Raw genomic sequence first — 13,403 nt, forward strand, 5'->3', positions numbered from 1 at the left:
CGAGCCCCCCGCGATGTCCCCAAGTCCCCCCAATGTCCCCGCGCCCCCCAAATGTCCCCAAGTCCCCCCAATATCCCCGCGCCCCCCAATGTCCCCGCGCCCCCCCAATGTCCCCGCGCCCCCCCAATGTCCCCGCGCCCCCCAAATGTCCCCAAGTCCCCCAATGTCCCCACGCCCCCCAAATGTCCCCAAGTCCCCAAATATCACCGCGCCCCCCAAATGTCCCCGCGCCCCCCAAATGTCCCCAAGTCCCCCAATGTCCCCGCGCCCCCCCGTGTCCCCAGACCCCCAAATGTCCCCAGACCCCCCAATGTCCCCGAGCTCCCCAAATGTCCCCAAGTCCCCTAAATGTCCCCACGCCCCCCACCCAGTGTCCCCAGCCCCCCGATGTTCCCAGACCCCCAAATTTCCCCGAGCCCCCCGCGATGTCCCCGCGCCCCCCAAATGTCCCCAAGTCCCCCAATGTCCCCGCGCCCCCCCAAATGTCCCCACGCCCCCCAGTGTCCCCACGCCCCCCAATGTCCCCGCGCCCCCCAATGTCCCCGCGCCCCCCAATATCCCCGCGCCCCCCCAATGTCCCCGCGCCCCCCAAATGTCCCCAAGTCCCCCAATGTCCCCAAGTCCCCCCAATGTCCCCGCGCCCCCCCGTGTCCCCAGACCCCCCAATGTCCCCGCGCCCCCCCGTGTCCCCAGACCCCCAAATTTCCCCAAGTCCTCCAATGTCCCCGCGCCCCCCCGTGTCCCCCTCGCTCTCACCGCCCCCCCGCTCGGCCTCGCGCGCCTCCAGGATGAAGCGCTCGATCACTCGGGGGTCGCAGAGCGAGGGGGGGCCCTCGGGGGGGGGCTGGGGGCGCCCCGGGACCCCCAAAAGCAGCAGCAGCAGCAGCGGCGCACACAGCCCTGGGTGGGGGGGGGGGGGCACGGGGAGGGGGGGGTCAGCGACCGCCACGTCCCGCGGGGGACACGGGGACAACGGGGATGGGGGTGGGGGGGCAGGGTACCGGGGGGACCCCCAAAACCAGCGTGACTCCCCCCAAAAAAATCGCGGGACCCCCGAACCGCCGGGACCCCCCCGTCCCAAAACCGGGGTGCGTGGGATTCCCTCCTCAGCTGAGTCCCCGCCGGACACGCGGGGACCCCCACCCCGGAGCACCCCCCTCCCCCCTTTACCTGCCACCCCCGCACACCTGGATCGCTCCCGCCCCCTCCCCACTCACCCGCCGCCCCCATCGCCCGCCGCTCATGGCCCGGGGGGGGTCGCTGGTGGCCCGGGGGTCCCTGGTGGCCGCGGGGCTGCCGCCGTCCCCGCGCCGCGTCCCCCGGCCCCGGCCCCGGTTAATGTTTGATCCGAGGGGCCGCGGGGCCGGAAGGGCCCTTGGGGGGGTGGGGGGGGGGGGGGTTTCCATCCGCTCCCCCCCCCTCGCCCCCCCCCAGGCCGTCGAGGAAAAGGCCGCGCCGGCCGCAGCACGTCGGCCGCTGGCCACGGGCCACCCCCGGGGCTGGGCACGGCGCCGGAGAGGCGGGGGGACACGGGGGGGACACGGGGGGACACGGGGGGACACGGGGGGGACACGGGGGGACACGGGGGGACACGGACATGGGGGTGGGGGTTGGGAATGGGGGGAGAGTGGGGGAACACGGGGGGACACGGGAGTGACAGGGACGTGGGGACATGGGCACGGGGACGGGGGACACGAGGGGGACACGGGAGTGACACGGGCGTGGGCACGGGGATGGGGGACACGGGGGGGACACGGGAGTGACAGGGACGTGGGCACGGAGGGGTGGGGACTGCTGGACACGAGGGGGACACAGGGACGGGGACATGGGGACGGAGATGGGGGACACAGGGACGGGGACACGGGAGTGACAGGGACGTGGGGACCTGGGCATGGAGCGGTGGGGACAGGGGGACACGGAGAGGACAAGAAGGGGACACGGAAGGGACACGGGGGACGGGGACAGGGGACACGTGGGGGACACGGAGGAGGAAAAGGGGGTGACGCAGGGAGGGGTGACTGGGCATGGAGGGGTGGGGACACGGGGACAAGATGGGGACACGGGGACAAGATGGGGACACGGGGACACGGTGGGGACACGGGGACACGGTGGGGACACGGGGACAAGATGGGGACACGGGGACCCGGTGGGGACACGGGGACAAGATGGGGACACGGTGGGGACACGGGGACACGGGGACACGGTGGGGACACGGGGACAAGGAGCTGGAGGTGAGGACGGAGGGTCGGGGATGAGGGCGCGGGGACAGAAGTGGGGACAGGGGGACACCCTGCGGAGTTGGGGACACACGGGGACAGAGCTGCGGACACGGCAGCCCAGGAGAGGGGGACACGGGGACAGCGAGACGGGGACAGAGGAGGGGACACGAGGACGGGGGACACGGGGACAGAGGAGGGGACACGGGGACAGAGGAGGGGACACGGGGACACAGATGCACGACGGGGACGGCGCCACCGGGACAGCGCTGGGGACAGGGACCCTGGGAATGGGAACAGGAACACGGGGACACCCCCGGGCCGTGGGAGCGCGGTGACACGCGCGGGGACGCACGCGCGGGGACACGGGGACGCGCCAGGCCGGGGGATCCCGGGATCCCGCGGAAGCGGCCGAACAATGGGGCAGCGTCACTGTCGCCGTCACCGTCCCCGTCCCCAGCGCCAGCGCGGCCCCGGGGGCGGCCCCGGGGACCCCCGAGGCGGGGAGGGGACACGGGGAGGGGACGCACGGACGCGGGGGACACGCGGGGGACGACACACACGGGGGGACGCGGGAGGTGACACGGGGAGGGGGGGGCGCGGGAGGTGACACGAGCAGCCGGGGGACACGGAGCGGGATGGAGGCGACGCGAGGGACTCGGGAGGGACCCAGGTGACACGAGAGGTGACACGGGGGGTGACGCGGGCCCCCTGCCAGGCCGTACGTGCGGCTCCGCACAGCCCGGCCGCGGCTCCGGCGCCAGCGGGGCCAAAGGGCACCCGGGGGCGGGGGGACGGCGACAGCGGCGTCACGGACACCGCCGGGTCCCCCCCGTGGCACCCGGGAGTCCCCGCGGCGGGGAGTCCCCAGCGCGGCCGGGACTGCCCGGGAATGGGGGCTGCGCACCTGGGGGGGGCACCTGGGGTCCCCCCGAGTCACCTGGAGTCCCTCCGGGTCACCTGGGGGCCACCCGGAGTCCCCCTCGAGTTACCTGGGGGTCACCTGGAGTCTCCCCGGGTCACCTGAGGGTCACCTGAGAGTCCCCCCGGGTCACCTGGGGGGTCACCTGAGAGTCTCCCCGGGTCACCTGGATTCCCCCCCGGGTCACCTGCCATCCCTGTCGGTCCCTTTTATCACCTGCGTGTCCCTCTTGTCACCTGAGTGTCCCTTTGTCGCCAGGCCCCCCCTCATTTTCCCACCCTCCCTTTCCCGTTTAATGTCCCCAGTGTCACCTGAACTCCCCCCACCACGTCACCCAAATTCCCAAAATTCCCCCCCTGGCCACCCCAGCCCCTCCTATCCCTGTCCCCTGGGTCCCCCATTGTCACCTGGGGCCTTCCTGCCCCAAATGTCACCGATGAGGAAGAGGAAGCGCCATCCCCGCCCCCCTCAACCTGCCCCAAATCCCCCCAAAATCCCCCCCAAAAATCCCCCGAGGCGTCGCTGCTGCTGCCACCGGCTTTATTCGGGTGTCCCATCCCTCCCAAGCCCCCGAGGCCGCTACGGGTGACATCGGGGACATGGCGTTGGCCACGGACCGCGGCGCTCTCGGCCCGTTGGTGGCATCGCCCCGTGTCCCCGGAGCGGCGGCGGCGGGTCGCGGTGTCCCCACGGTGTCCCCAAAGCCACCCGCGGTGGCCTCAGGCTCTGGGTCCTCGGTGACTCCGCTCCGGTGCCCCTGTGGTGTCCCCAAAACCAGCGGCCACTCCGGGGGCGGGGGGTGGATTTTGGGCTATCCCGGCAGACCGAGTGACCCTTCCCCGCATTTTGGGGACCCCGGGGGGCGCCCCCAGCCCCGCCTCATGCGCAGGGCGCCTCCCGGCAGAGGCGGATGTGGATGGCCGAGTTGTGCCGGGGGTTGTCCCCGTCGCCGTCGCCGCTGTCGCCGTCGGTGTCGCCGGTGTCGCCGCGCTGGCGGCGGCGGCGGGGGGGCCGCAGCGGCACGGAGGAGGTGCTGGCGTGCAGCCGCAGCGCGCCGCCCGCGCCCGCCGCCAGCTGCAGCGCCAGGTTGATGGTGCGGGGCACGGCCAGGCCCAGCCCGTGCAGCCGCAGCTCGCCCGGGCCACCGGCGGCACCGGGACCCCCGAGCAGCCGCTGGCAGCGCCGCAGCTGCGCCCGGAAATCCGAGCGGGACGTCACGAACACGTCATTGCCGCCGGCACCGGCACCGGGAGCGGCGCCGGCACCGGGGGGAAGCGGGGCCGGGCCTGCGGTGGGGGCGGGGTCCCGGCAGCGGCGGCGGCGAGGAGGGGGCGGCCCGGGGAGCCCCCCCGGGGGAGGGGACGGAGCTGCGGCGCGGCCCGACGACATTCTGGGGGGAGAAATGGGGAGGGGGCGTCAGGGACGGGACCGGCCCCGGGACCCCCCCCGAGCCCCCCGTGACCCTCCCCGGGACACTGTCCCAAAATTCCCCCCGCCCCCCGCCGAACCTCGCGCGTCCCGCGCTGCCGCCGCTTCCGCCGCGAGGCCACGCCCCCTGCATGGCCACGCCCCTCGGCGGGAACACGCCCACCTAAGCACCGCCCACACGAAACCACGCCCCCCTGAGCGTTTTTTTTTGTTGTTTTTGGAGTTTTTTGACGGCAAACAGGGAGAGGCCGGCCCCCTCCCCTCTCGCAAGCGCCGAACTCGCCATTTTGGGGCTTTTCTTCAACAAAACCGTCAATTCCTCCCCCACCCCCAGCGGAATGACCGCGTGGGAGGGGCTTAGGGGAAGCCACGCCCCTTTCCCCCCTCAGCACAAAGGGGCGGAGCCGCGCCCCGCAGACCACGCCCCCTCCCCTTTAACAAAGGGCCGGGCCGCGGCCCCTTTAAGGGGCGCAGCCAATGGGCGCGCGCGCCGCACGGCGAGCGCTGATCGGTTGCGGGCCCGGCCCCGCCCCCTCGGCGGGCGCTGATTGGCTGCGGGCTCAGCTCCGCCCCCTCGGCGGGCGCTGATTGGCTGCGGGCCCGGCCCCGCCCCCTCGGCGGGCGCTGATTGGCTGCGGGCCCGGCCCCGCCCCCCCGGCCGGCGCTGTCCCGGTGCTGAACGCGGCCATGAGCGGCGGCGTCTACGGCGGCGGTGCGGGGGCGGGGCCAGAGAGGGGAGGAGCTTTAGAAGGGGCGGGGCCACGGCGGGAGAGGGGCGGGGCCAAGGGGGTCAAAGGGGAGTTGGGGGGTGGGAGATGGGGGGGGTCCCGGTGTCACCCGCCCCCGATATACGGTGGGGATCCCCGGGGTTTTTTTTGGGGGGGGGTCTCATTGTCCTGGCGGGGTCCCGGTGTCACCGTGTCCCCCTCGGGGGTTTTGCGGGGTTCCGGGGGTTTTTGGGGGGGGGGTCCCGGTGTCACCGTGTCCCCCTCGGGGGTTTTGCGGGGTTCCGGGGGTTTTTGGGGGGGGGGGTCCCAGTGTCACCGTGTCCCCTCCCCCAGATGAGGTCGGGGCTCTGGTGTTCGACATCGGCTCCTTCTCGGTGCGGGCCGGTTATGCCGGCGAGGATTGTCCCAAGGTCGGTGTCACCGCGTCCCCTCCGTGTCCCCAGTGCCACCCCCAGCCCGTGTCCCCGCCGCGGAGGTGACACTGCCGCTGTCCCCAGGCGGATTTCCCCACCACGGTGGGGCTGCTGTCCCCGGACGAGGTGTCCCTGGAGCTGGACGGGGACAAGGACAAGAAGGGCGGCAAGGTTTATTACATCGACACCAACGCGCTGCACGTGGCCCGCGAGGGCGTCGAGGTGCTGTCCCCGCTCAAGAACGGCATGAGTGAGTGCGGGGACACGGGGGACAGCGGGGACAGCGGGGGATGGGGGGGCACTGGGGACAGTGGGGATATTGGGGACAGTGGGGGACAGCAGAGGATAGGGGGGACATTGAGGATATGGGGGATACTGGGGACATTGGGCACAGTGGGAACAGCGGGGATATGGGGGACAGCAGGGGACATGGGGACAGAGGGGGACAGTGGAGGATGGGGGGGACATTGGGGACAGTGGGGATATGGGGGGACAGGCAGGGGACATGGGGGACAGTGGGGAACATGTGGGACATGGGGGACAGCGGGGGACAGTGGGGGATGGGGGGGACATTGGGGACATTGGTGATATGGGGGACACTGGGGAACATGTGACACATGGGGGACAGAGGGGGACATGGGGGACATGGGGGACAGCAGGGGACAGTGTGGATATGGGGGGACAGTGGGGGACATGGGGACAGTGGGGATATGGGGGACACTGGAGAACATGTGACACATGGGGGACATTGGGGCCAGCAGGGACAGTGGGAACACTGAGGATATGGGGGGACAGTGGGGACAGAGAGGACAGCAGGGATATGGGGGACACCTGGGGGCACGAAGAGACCCAGGACAGCATTGTGGGGACACCTGCGGGGCACAGGGGACGCGGGGTGGGGACAGGCGGTGTCCCCCAGCCCCCCTTGTCCCCTCCTGTCCCCTCCTGTCCCAGTCGAGGACTGGGAGTGCTTCCAGGCCATCCTGGACCACACCTACGGCAAACACGTCAAGTCGGAGCCGGGGCTGCACCCGGTGCTCATGTCCGAGGCCCCGGTAGGTGCCACCCCCGGGGGGGGGGCTGGGTGTCCCCAGTGTCCCCCGAGTGTCCCCAGCGTCCCCAATGTCCCCGTGCCGCAGTGGAACACCCGGGCCAAGCGGGAGAAGCTGACGGAGCTGATGTTCGAGCACTACAACATCCCGGCCTTCTTCCTCTGCAAGACGGCCGTGCTCACCGCGTATCCCTGCGCCGCCCGGCCCGCAGTGTCACCCCGTGTCACCCTGTGTCACCCCGTGTCACCCAGTGTCACCCCGTGTCACCTGCCACCCCTGTGCCACCCCCGTGTCACCCCCAATGTCACCCCCGTGTCACCTGCCACCCGTGTCATCCCCAGTGTCACCTGCCACCCCTGTGTCACCTCAGTGTCACCTGCCACCCCTGTGTCACCCCCAATGCCACCCCCGGCTCACCACTGTCACCCCTGTGTCACCCCCAGTGTCACCCCGTGTCACCTGCCACCCCTGTGTCACCCCCGTGTCACCCCTGTGTCACCCCCGTGTCACCTGCCACCCCTGTGTCACCCCTGTGTCACCCCCGTGTCACCTGCCACCCCTGTGTCAGCCCCAATGTCACCCACGGGTCACCAGTGTCACCCCTGTGTCACCCCCAGTGTCACCCACGGGTCATCAGTGTCACCCCTGTGTCACCCCCAATGTCACCTCAGTGTCACCTGCCACCCCTCAGTGTCACCCCCAGGTCACCAGTGTCACCCCTGTGTCACCCCCAATGCCACCCCCGTGTCACCTGCCACCCCCGGCTCACCAGTGTCACCCCTGTGTCACCTGCCACCCCTGTGTCACCCCCGTGTCACCTGCCACCCCCGTGTCACCTGCCACCCCTGTGTCACCCTCAATGTCACCCCCGGGGTCACTAATGTCACCCCAGTGTCACCTGCCACCCCTTTGTCACCCCCAATGTCATCGCCGGGTCACCCCTGTGTAAAAATCTGGGAATTGTGACCCCAAAACTCTGGGACTTCCAAGCTCTGAAGTCTTAGAATTTCAACCCAAAAATTCTGGAATTTCAGCCCCCAAATCTGGGAATTTCAGCCCCAAAATCCTGGGAATTTTATGACCCAAACCCTTGAAATTCTTGCCCCAAAAACCTGGGAATTCCAAGCTTAGAACTCTCAGAATTTCAGCCCCAAAATCCTGGGAATTTTAGCTTCAAAATCCTGGGAATTTCAGCTTGAAAACTCTGGGAATTCCAGCCCCAAAACCTCGGGAATTTCAGGCCTGAAAATCTGGGAATTCCAGCCCCAAAATCTTGGAATTTCAGCTTGAAAATTCTGGGATTTCCAGCCCCAAAAATCCTGGGAATTTCAGCCCTGAAAATCTGGGAATTCCAGCCCCAAAATCTGGGAATTGCAGCCCAAGAATCCTGGGAATTTCAGCCCTCAAAATCTGGGAATTTCAGCCCTGAAAATCTGGGAATTCCAGCCCCAAAATCTGGGAATTGCAGCCCCAAAAATCCTGGGAATTTCAGCCTTGAAAATCTGGGAATTTCAGCCCCAAAAACCCGGAAATTTCAGCCCTGAAAATCACTGTGTCACCCCTGTGTCACCACCAGTGTCACCCCCGGTACCCCCTCGTGTGACCAGTGTCACCCAGTGGTCAGTGTGGTCAGTGGTCAGTGTGGTCAGTGTGATCAGTGTGGTCAGTGTGGTCAGTGGTGTTAGTGATCAGTGGTGTTAGTGGTCAGTGTGGTCAGTGGTCAGTGAGGTCATTGGTCAGTGGTCAGTGGTGTTAGTGGTCAGTGGTGTTAGTGGTCAGTGTGGTCAGTGGTCAGTGTGGTCAGTGGTGTTAGTGGTCAGTGGTGTTAGTGGTCAGTGTGGTCAGTGGTCAGTGAGGTCATTGGTCAGTGGTCAGTGGTCAGTATGGTCAGTGTGGTCAGTGGTCAGTGTGGTCAGTGTGGTCAGTGGTGTTAGTGGTCAGTGGTGTTAGTGGTCAATGTGGTCAGTGGTCAGTGTGGTCAGCGGTCAGTGGTCAGTGGTCAGTGTGGTCAGTATGGTCAATGTGGTCAGTTAGTGGTCAGTGGTCAGTGGTCAGCGGTCAGTGGTCAGTGTGGTCACTGTGGTCAGTGGTCAGTGGTCAGTATGGTCAGTGGTCAGTGGTCAGTGGTCAGTGGTCAGTGGTCAGTGGTCAGTGTGGTCAGTATGGTCAGTGTGGTCAGTGGTCAGTGGTCAGTGGTCAGTATGGTCAGTGTGGTCAGTGGTCAGTATGGTCAGTATGGTCAGTGTGGTCAGTGGTCAGTGGTCAGTATGGTCAGTATGGTCAGTGGTGTCAGTGGTCAGTGGTCAGTGGTCAGTGGTCAGTGGTCAGTGAGGTCAATGGTCAGTGGTCAGTATGGTCAGTGGTCAGTGGTCAGTGGTCAGTGTGGTCAGTGGTCAGTATGGTCAGTATGGTCAGTGTGGTCAGTGTGGTCAGTATGGTCAGTGTGGTCAGTGGTCAGTGGTCAGTATGGTCAGTGGTCAGTATGGTCAGTGGTCAGCGGTCAGTGGTCAGTATGGTCAGTGGTCAGTGGTCAATGTTCAGTGAGGTCAATGGTCAGTGGTAAGTGGTCAGTGTGGTCAGTGAGGTCAATGGTCAGTGGTCAGTGCGGTCAGTGGTCAGTGGTCAGTGGTCAGTGTGGTCAGTATGGTCAGTGGTCAGTGGTCAGTATGGTCAATGGTCAGTGGTCAGTGTGTCAGCGGTCAGCGCCCACTCCCCGTTGTGGCCCCTTGACCGCCGCCAGCTTTGCCAACGGCCGCAGCACGGGGCTGGTGCTGGACTCGGGGGCCACCCACACCACGGCCATACCTGTGCACGACGGCTACATCCTGCAGCAAGGTGAGCACACCTGGGACACAGCTGGGCACACCTGGGCACACCTGGGCACACTGGGACACCTGGGACACAGCTGGGCACACCTGGGGCACTCCTGGGACACAGCTGGGCACACCTGGGCACACCTGGGACACACCTGGACACACCTGGACACAGCTGAGACACACCTGGGCACACCTGGGCACCCTGGGACACAGCTGGACACAGCTGGGCACACCTGGGACACACCTGGGCACACCTGGGACACACCTGGGACACAGCTGGGACACACCTGGGCACACCTGGGCACACCTGGGACACACCTGGGACACAGCTGAGCACACCTGGGCTCACCTGGGCACTCCTGGACACAGCTGGGCACACCTGGGCACACCTGGGACACGACCTGGGCACACTGGGACACACCTGGGCACTCCTGGCACACCTGGACACAGCTGGGGACACACCTGGGCACAGCTGGGACACAGCTGGGCACAGCTGGGACACACCTGGGCCACAGCTGGGCACACCTGGGACACAGCTGGGCACACCTGGGCACTCCTGGGACACACCTGGGCACACCTGGGACTGGAGAATGTCACCTGGGACACAGCTGGGCTGGGGAGGGTCACCTGGGACACACCTGGAACACAGCTGGGACACACCTGGGCTGGGGAGGGTCACCTGGGACACACCTGGAACACAGCTGGGACACACCTGGGCTGGGGAGGGTCACCTGGGACACACCTGGGACACACCTGGACATACCTGGGATGGGAAGGGTCACCTGGGACACATCTGGGACATACCTGGGACACATGTGGGGCAGGTGAGCACACCTGGGACACACCTGGCATGGGGAGGGTCACCCAGGACACTCTGAGGACACAGCTGGGACAGGTGAGAACACAGCTGGGACACACCTGGGGTGGGGAATGTCACCTGGGACACACCTGGGGCAGTGAGCATACACCTGGGACACACCTGGGCTGGGGAATGTCACCTGGGACACACCCAGGACACACCTGGGACAGGTGAGGGCTCACCTGGGCCACGCCCCTGAGCCGGGTGAGTGCACACCTGCCCCAGGTGAGCCCGGGCGTGTCCCGCAGGTATCGTCAAGTCGCCGCTGGCCGGGGATTTCATCTCCATGCAGTGCCGGGAGCTCTTCCAGGAGCTCAACATCGACATCGTGCCGCCCTACATGATCGCGGCCAAGGTGGGCGTGGCCAGCGCTGGGCGGGGCCAAGGGGACACCAATCAGGGTGGGGCAAACACAAGGCTCCTCCCGCTTGGGGGTGGGATCATCCCTTAACCCCACCCATTTTAGGGTGGGCTCATTCTTGAGCTCCACCCCTATTGGACAGCCAAAATTTTTTTAGCTCCACCCAGTTTGGGGGTGGGGCTATCCTTTAGCTCCACCCCCTGGAGACCACACCCCCTCAATGACATCACACTTAGACTCCTCCTCTTACCCTGGAAGCCACACCCCTTTTCTTAATTATCATTAATCCCAAGCCACGCCCCTTTGGGAGCTGACCACACCCTTTTTTGTCCTGGCCACGCCCCCGGGCCCCCCTTTTCCAGGAGCCAGTGCGGGAAGGGGCCCCCCCGAGCTGGAAGAAGAAGGAGAAGCTGCCCCAGGTGTCCAAATCCTGGCACAACTTCACCTGCAACGTGAGCATGGGCCATTTTGGGGGGTCCCTGAGGGTCGGGGGGAGGTTTTGGGGTGCCTGACCCCCTTTTTTGGGCATTCCAGGAGGTGATCCAGGACTTCCAGGCCTCGGTGCTGCAGGTTTCGGACTCGCCTTATGACGAGCAGTGAGTGCTGGGATTTTGGGAGGGGGATTGGAGGGGGATTTGGGGACCCCAAAATCTGCCCTTTTCCCCCCAGGGTGGCGGCGCAGATGCCGACGGTTCACTACGAGATGCCCAACGGGTACAACACCGACTACGGGGCCGAGCGGCTCCGCATCCCCGAGGGGCTCTTCGACCCCTCCAACGTCAAGGTTTGGGGTCCGGGGGGCAAGGTTTGGGGGGGCAAGGTTTGGGGGTCTCGGGGTCGAGGTGTGGGGGATCAAGGTTTGGGGGTCTGGGGGTCAAGGTTTGGGGGCATGGGGTTCAAGGTTTCGGGGGTCAAGGTTTGGGGGGGTCAAGGTTTGGGGGTCTCGGGGTCAAGGTTTGGGGGTCTCAGGGTGAAGGTTTGGGGGGTCAAGGTCTGGGGGTCAAGGTTTGGGGGTCTGGGGTTCAAGGTTTGGGGACTGGAGTCAAGGTTTCGGGGTCTGGGGGTCAAGGTTTGGGGGGTCAAGGTTTGGGGATCTTGGGATCATGGTTTGGGGGTCTGGGGGTCAAGGTTTGGGGTCTGGGGTTCAAGGTTTGGGGGCATGGGGGTCAAGGTTTGGGGTCAAGGTTTGGGGGTCTTGGGGGTCAAGGTTTGGGGTCTGGGGTTCGAGGTTTGGAGATCTTGGGATCATGGTTTGGGGGTCTGGGGGTCAAGGTTTGGGGGTCTGGGGGTCAAGGTTTGGGGATCTTGAGGGGGGTCTCTGAGAGGGGCTGAGGCGTTTTGGGGTTTAGGGGACCCCTCCAACCCCCTGGTTCTGCTTTTCTGAGAGATCATTGACTCTTCCAAAAGCATCCCCAGCGGATTTTTGGGGGGTTTGGGGATTCCCAAGGAGGTCCCGGATTTTTAGGACCCCCCCCCGATCCCCCATTTTCCCCCAGGGCCTCTCGGGGAACACCATGCTGGGCGTGGGACACGTGGTGACCACCAGCATCGGGATGTGCGACATCGACATCCGCCCGGTGCGTGTCCTGGGACCTGGGGGGGGGGTCCGGGAGGGGTTCGGGGAGCAGCGGGGTCACCCCAAATCCCGCTGGTCCCCCTCCCCACCGTGTCCCCGCAGGGTCTCTACGGCAGTGTCATTGTCACCGGGGGGAACACGCTGCTGCAGGGCTTCACCGACCGCCTGAACCGCGAGCTGGCCCAGAAAACCCCCCCGGTGAGGGACCCCAAAACCCTCTGAGGGACGTTTGGGGGCGGGAAGGGACCCAGTCTGGGTTTCTCCCAGTCACTCCCAGTTGCCTGTGGTGGTTTCCCAGCCACCCACAGCGGCCTCCCCCTTTCCCATTTTTTTCCCCTTTTTTCCCCTTTTCCCCTTTTTTCCCCCTTTTCCCGTTTTCCCAGAGCATGCGGCTCAAGCTCATCGCCAGCAACAGCACCATGGAGCGGCGCTTCAGCCCCTGGATCGGCGGCTCCATCCTGGCCTCGCTCGTGAGTCCAGGGCTCCATGGAGAGCCGGGGGGGGGGGTTCCCCCATCCGGGAGACCCCCCCCAAAAATCCCTCAAAACGCCCCAAATTCCCCGCAGGGCACCTTCCAGCAGATGTGGATCTCCAAGCAGGAGTACGAGGAGGGCGGGAAGCAGTGTGTGGAGCGCAAGTGTCCCTGAGGGGGGACTCCTGCCCCTGAGGGGGGCTGCAGCCCCTGAGGGGAAAAACGCGGCAAAAACCATTAAAACCCACCTGAAACCGGCTCTGAGGCACCTGTGGGGCTTGGGGGCAGAGAGGATTAATGGCGGCTGTTTATGTGTAGGGCTGCGGGATATTTTTTCACCGATTTTGGAGATTTTCGCCTCAAAACGGAGCGCGCGGGGAGGGGGCGGGGCTTCCCGCGCGCACGCTCACGTGACGTGTGGGGGTTGCGGCACGTGCCGGGACGGGGCACCGCGCAGGCGCGAGGGCACGTGACAGCGAGGGGGCGGGCGCGAGACGCGGCGGCGCCGCCCCGAGGCCGCAGCGGGAACTGCGCGCTGTTCTCGCGAGAGCCGCCGCGCG

At 66.4% G+C, this 13,403-nt stretch overlaps 3 protein-coding genes across 3 annotated transcripts in view; 1 reads left to right on the top strand and 2 right to left on the bottom strand.

The window, feature by feature from the left end:
* Window positions 1-3,739, bottom strand: part of LOC130259395 (chromodomain-helicase-DNA-binding protein 3-like) — a 24,187-nt gene extending 20,448 nt beyond the window's left edge. The window contains exons 1-4 of the mRNA XM_056503652.1: window positions 3,722-3,739; window positions 2,942-3,123; window positions 1,218-1,374; window positions 757-844 (exon numbers count right to left, since the gene is read on the bottom strand). Coding sequence (XP_056359627.1) covers window positions 757-844; window positions 1,218-1,374; window positions 2,942-3,123; window positions 3,722-3,739 — 445 coding nt within the window. The remainder of the gene's footprint in view (window positions 1-756; window positions 845-1,217; window positions 1,375-2,941; window positions 3,124-3,721) is intronic.
* On the bottom strand, window positions 3,669-4,734 carry POP7 (POP7 homolog, ribonuclease P/MRP subunit). Its single transcript, XM_056503627.1, has 2 exons — window positions 4,647-4,734; window positions 3,669-4,528 (listed from the first exon to the last, which is right to left on the bottom strand). The coding sequence occupies exons 1-2, from the start codon at window positions 4,697-4,699 to the stop codon at window positions 4,018-4,020; spliced, it is 564 nt and encodes a 187-aa protein (XP_056359602.1). The 5' UTR covers window positions 4,700-4,734; the 3' UTR covers window positions 3,669-4,017.
* A 252-nt stretch (window positions 4,735-4,986) lies between these two features.
* Window positions 4,987-13,191, top strand: ACTL6B (actin like 6B). The gene is made up of 14 exons (XM_056503628.1): window positions 4,987-5,278; window positions 5,628-5,704; window positions 5,792-5,957; window positions 6,662-6,762; window positions 6,847-6,944; window positions 9,500-9,594; window positions 10,683-10,789; window positions 11,158-11,247; window positions 11,330-11,391; window positions 11,465-11,579; window positions 12,292-12,372; window positions 12,474-12,569; window positions 12,755-12,841; window positions 12,938-13,191. The coding sequence occupies exons 1-14, from the start codon at window positions 5,254-5,256 to the stop codon at window positions 13,016-13,018; spliced, it is 1,281 nt and encodes a 426-aa protein (XP_056359603.1). The 5' UTR covers window positions 4,987-5,253; the 3' UTR covers window positions 13,019-13,191.
* Window positions 13,192-13,403: the final 212 nt, after the last annotated feature.

The sequence above is a fragment of the Oenanthe melanoleuca genome, chromosome 14 (assembly GCF_029582105.1).
Source record: "Oenanthe melanoleuca isolate GR-GAL-2019-014 chromosome 14, OMel1.0, whole genome shotgun sequence".
Lineage (NCBI taxonomy): Eukaryota > Metazoa > Chordata > Aves > Passeriformes > Muscicapidae > Oenanthe > Oenanthe melanoleuca.

What these genes read in the sequence shown, in the direction of transcription:
- POP7 (XM_056503627.1), bottom strand. Translation starts at nt 4,699, where the DNA reads ATGCAGGGGGCGTGGCCTCGCGGCGGAAGCGGCGGCAGCGCGGGACGC. An exon ending in GGCAGCGCGGGACGCGCGAG is followed by an intron (nt 4,529 to 4,646) that starts GTTCGGCGGGGG and finishes TTCTCCCCCCAG; the next exon opens with AATGTCGTCGGGCCGCGCCG.
- ACTL6B (XM_056503628.1), top strand. Translation starts at nt 5,254, where the DNA reads ATGAGCGGCGGCGTCTACGGCGGCG. An exon ending in CCCGCTCAAGAACGGCATGA is followed by an intron (nt 5,958 to 6,661) that starts GTGAGTGCGGGG and finishes CTCCTGTCCCAG; the next exon opens with TCGAGGACTGGGAGTGCTTC. An exon ending in AAGACGGCCGTGCTCACCGC is followed by an intron (nt 6,945 to 9,499) that starts GTATCCCTGCGC and finishes GACCGCCGCCAG; the next exon opens with CTTTGCCAACGGCCGCAGCA.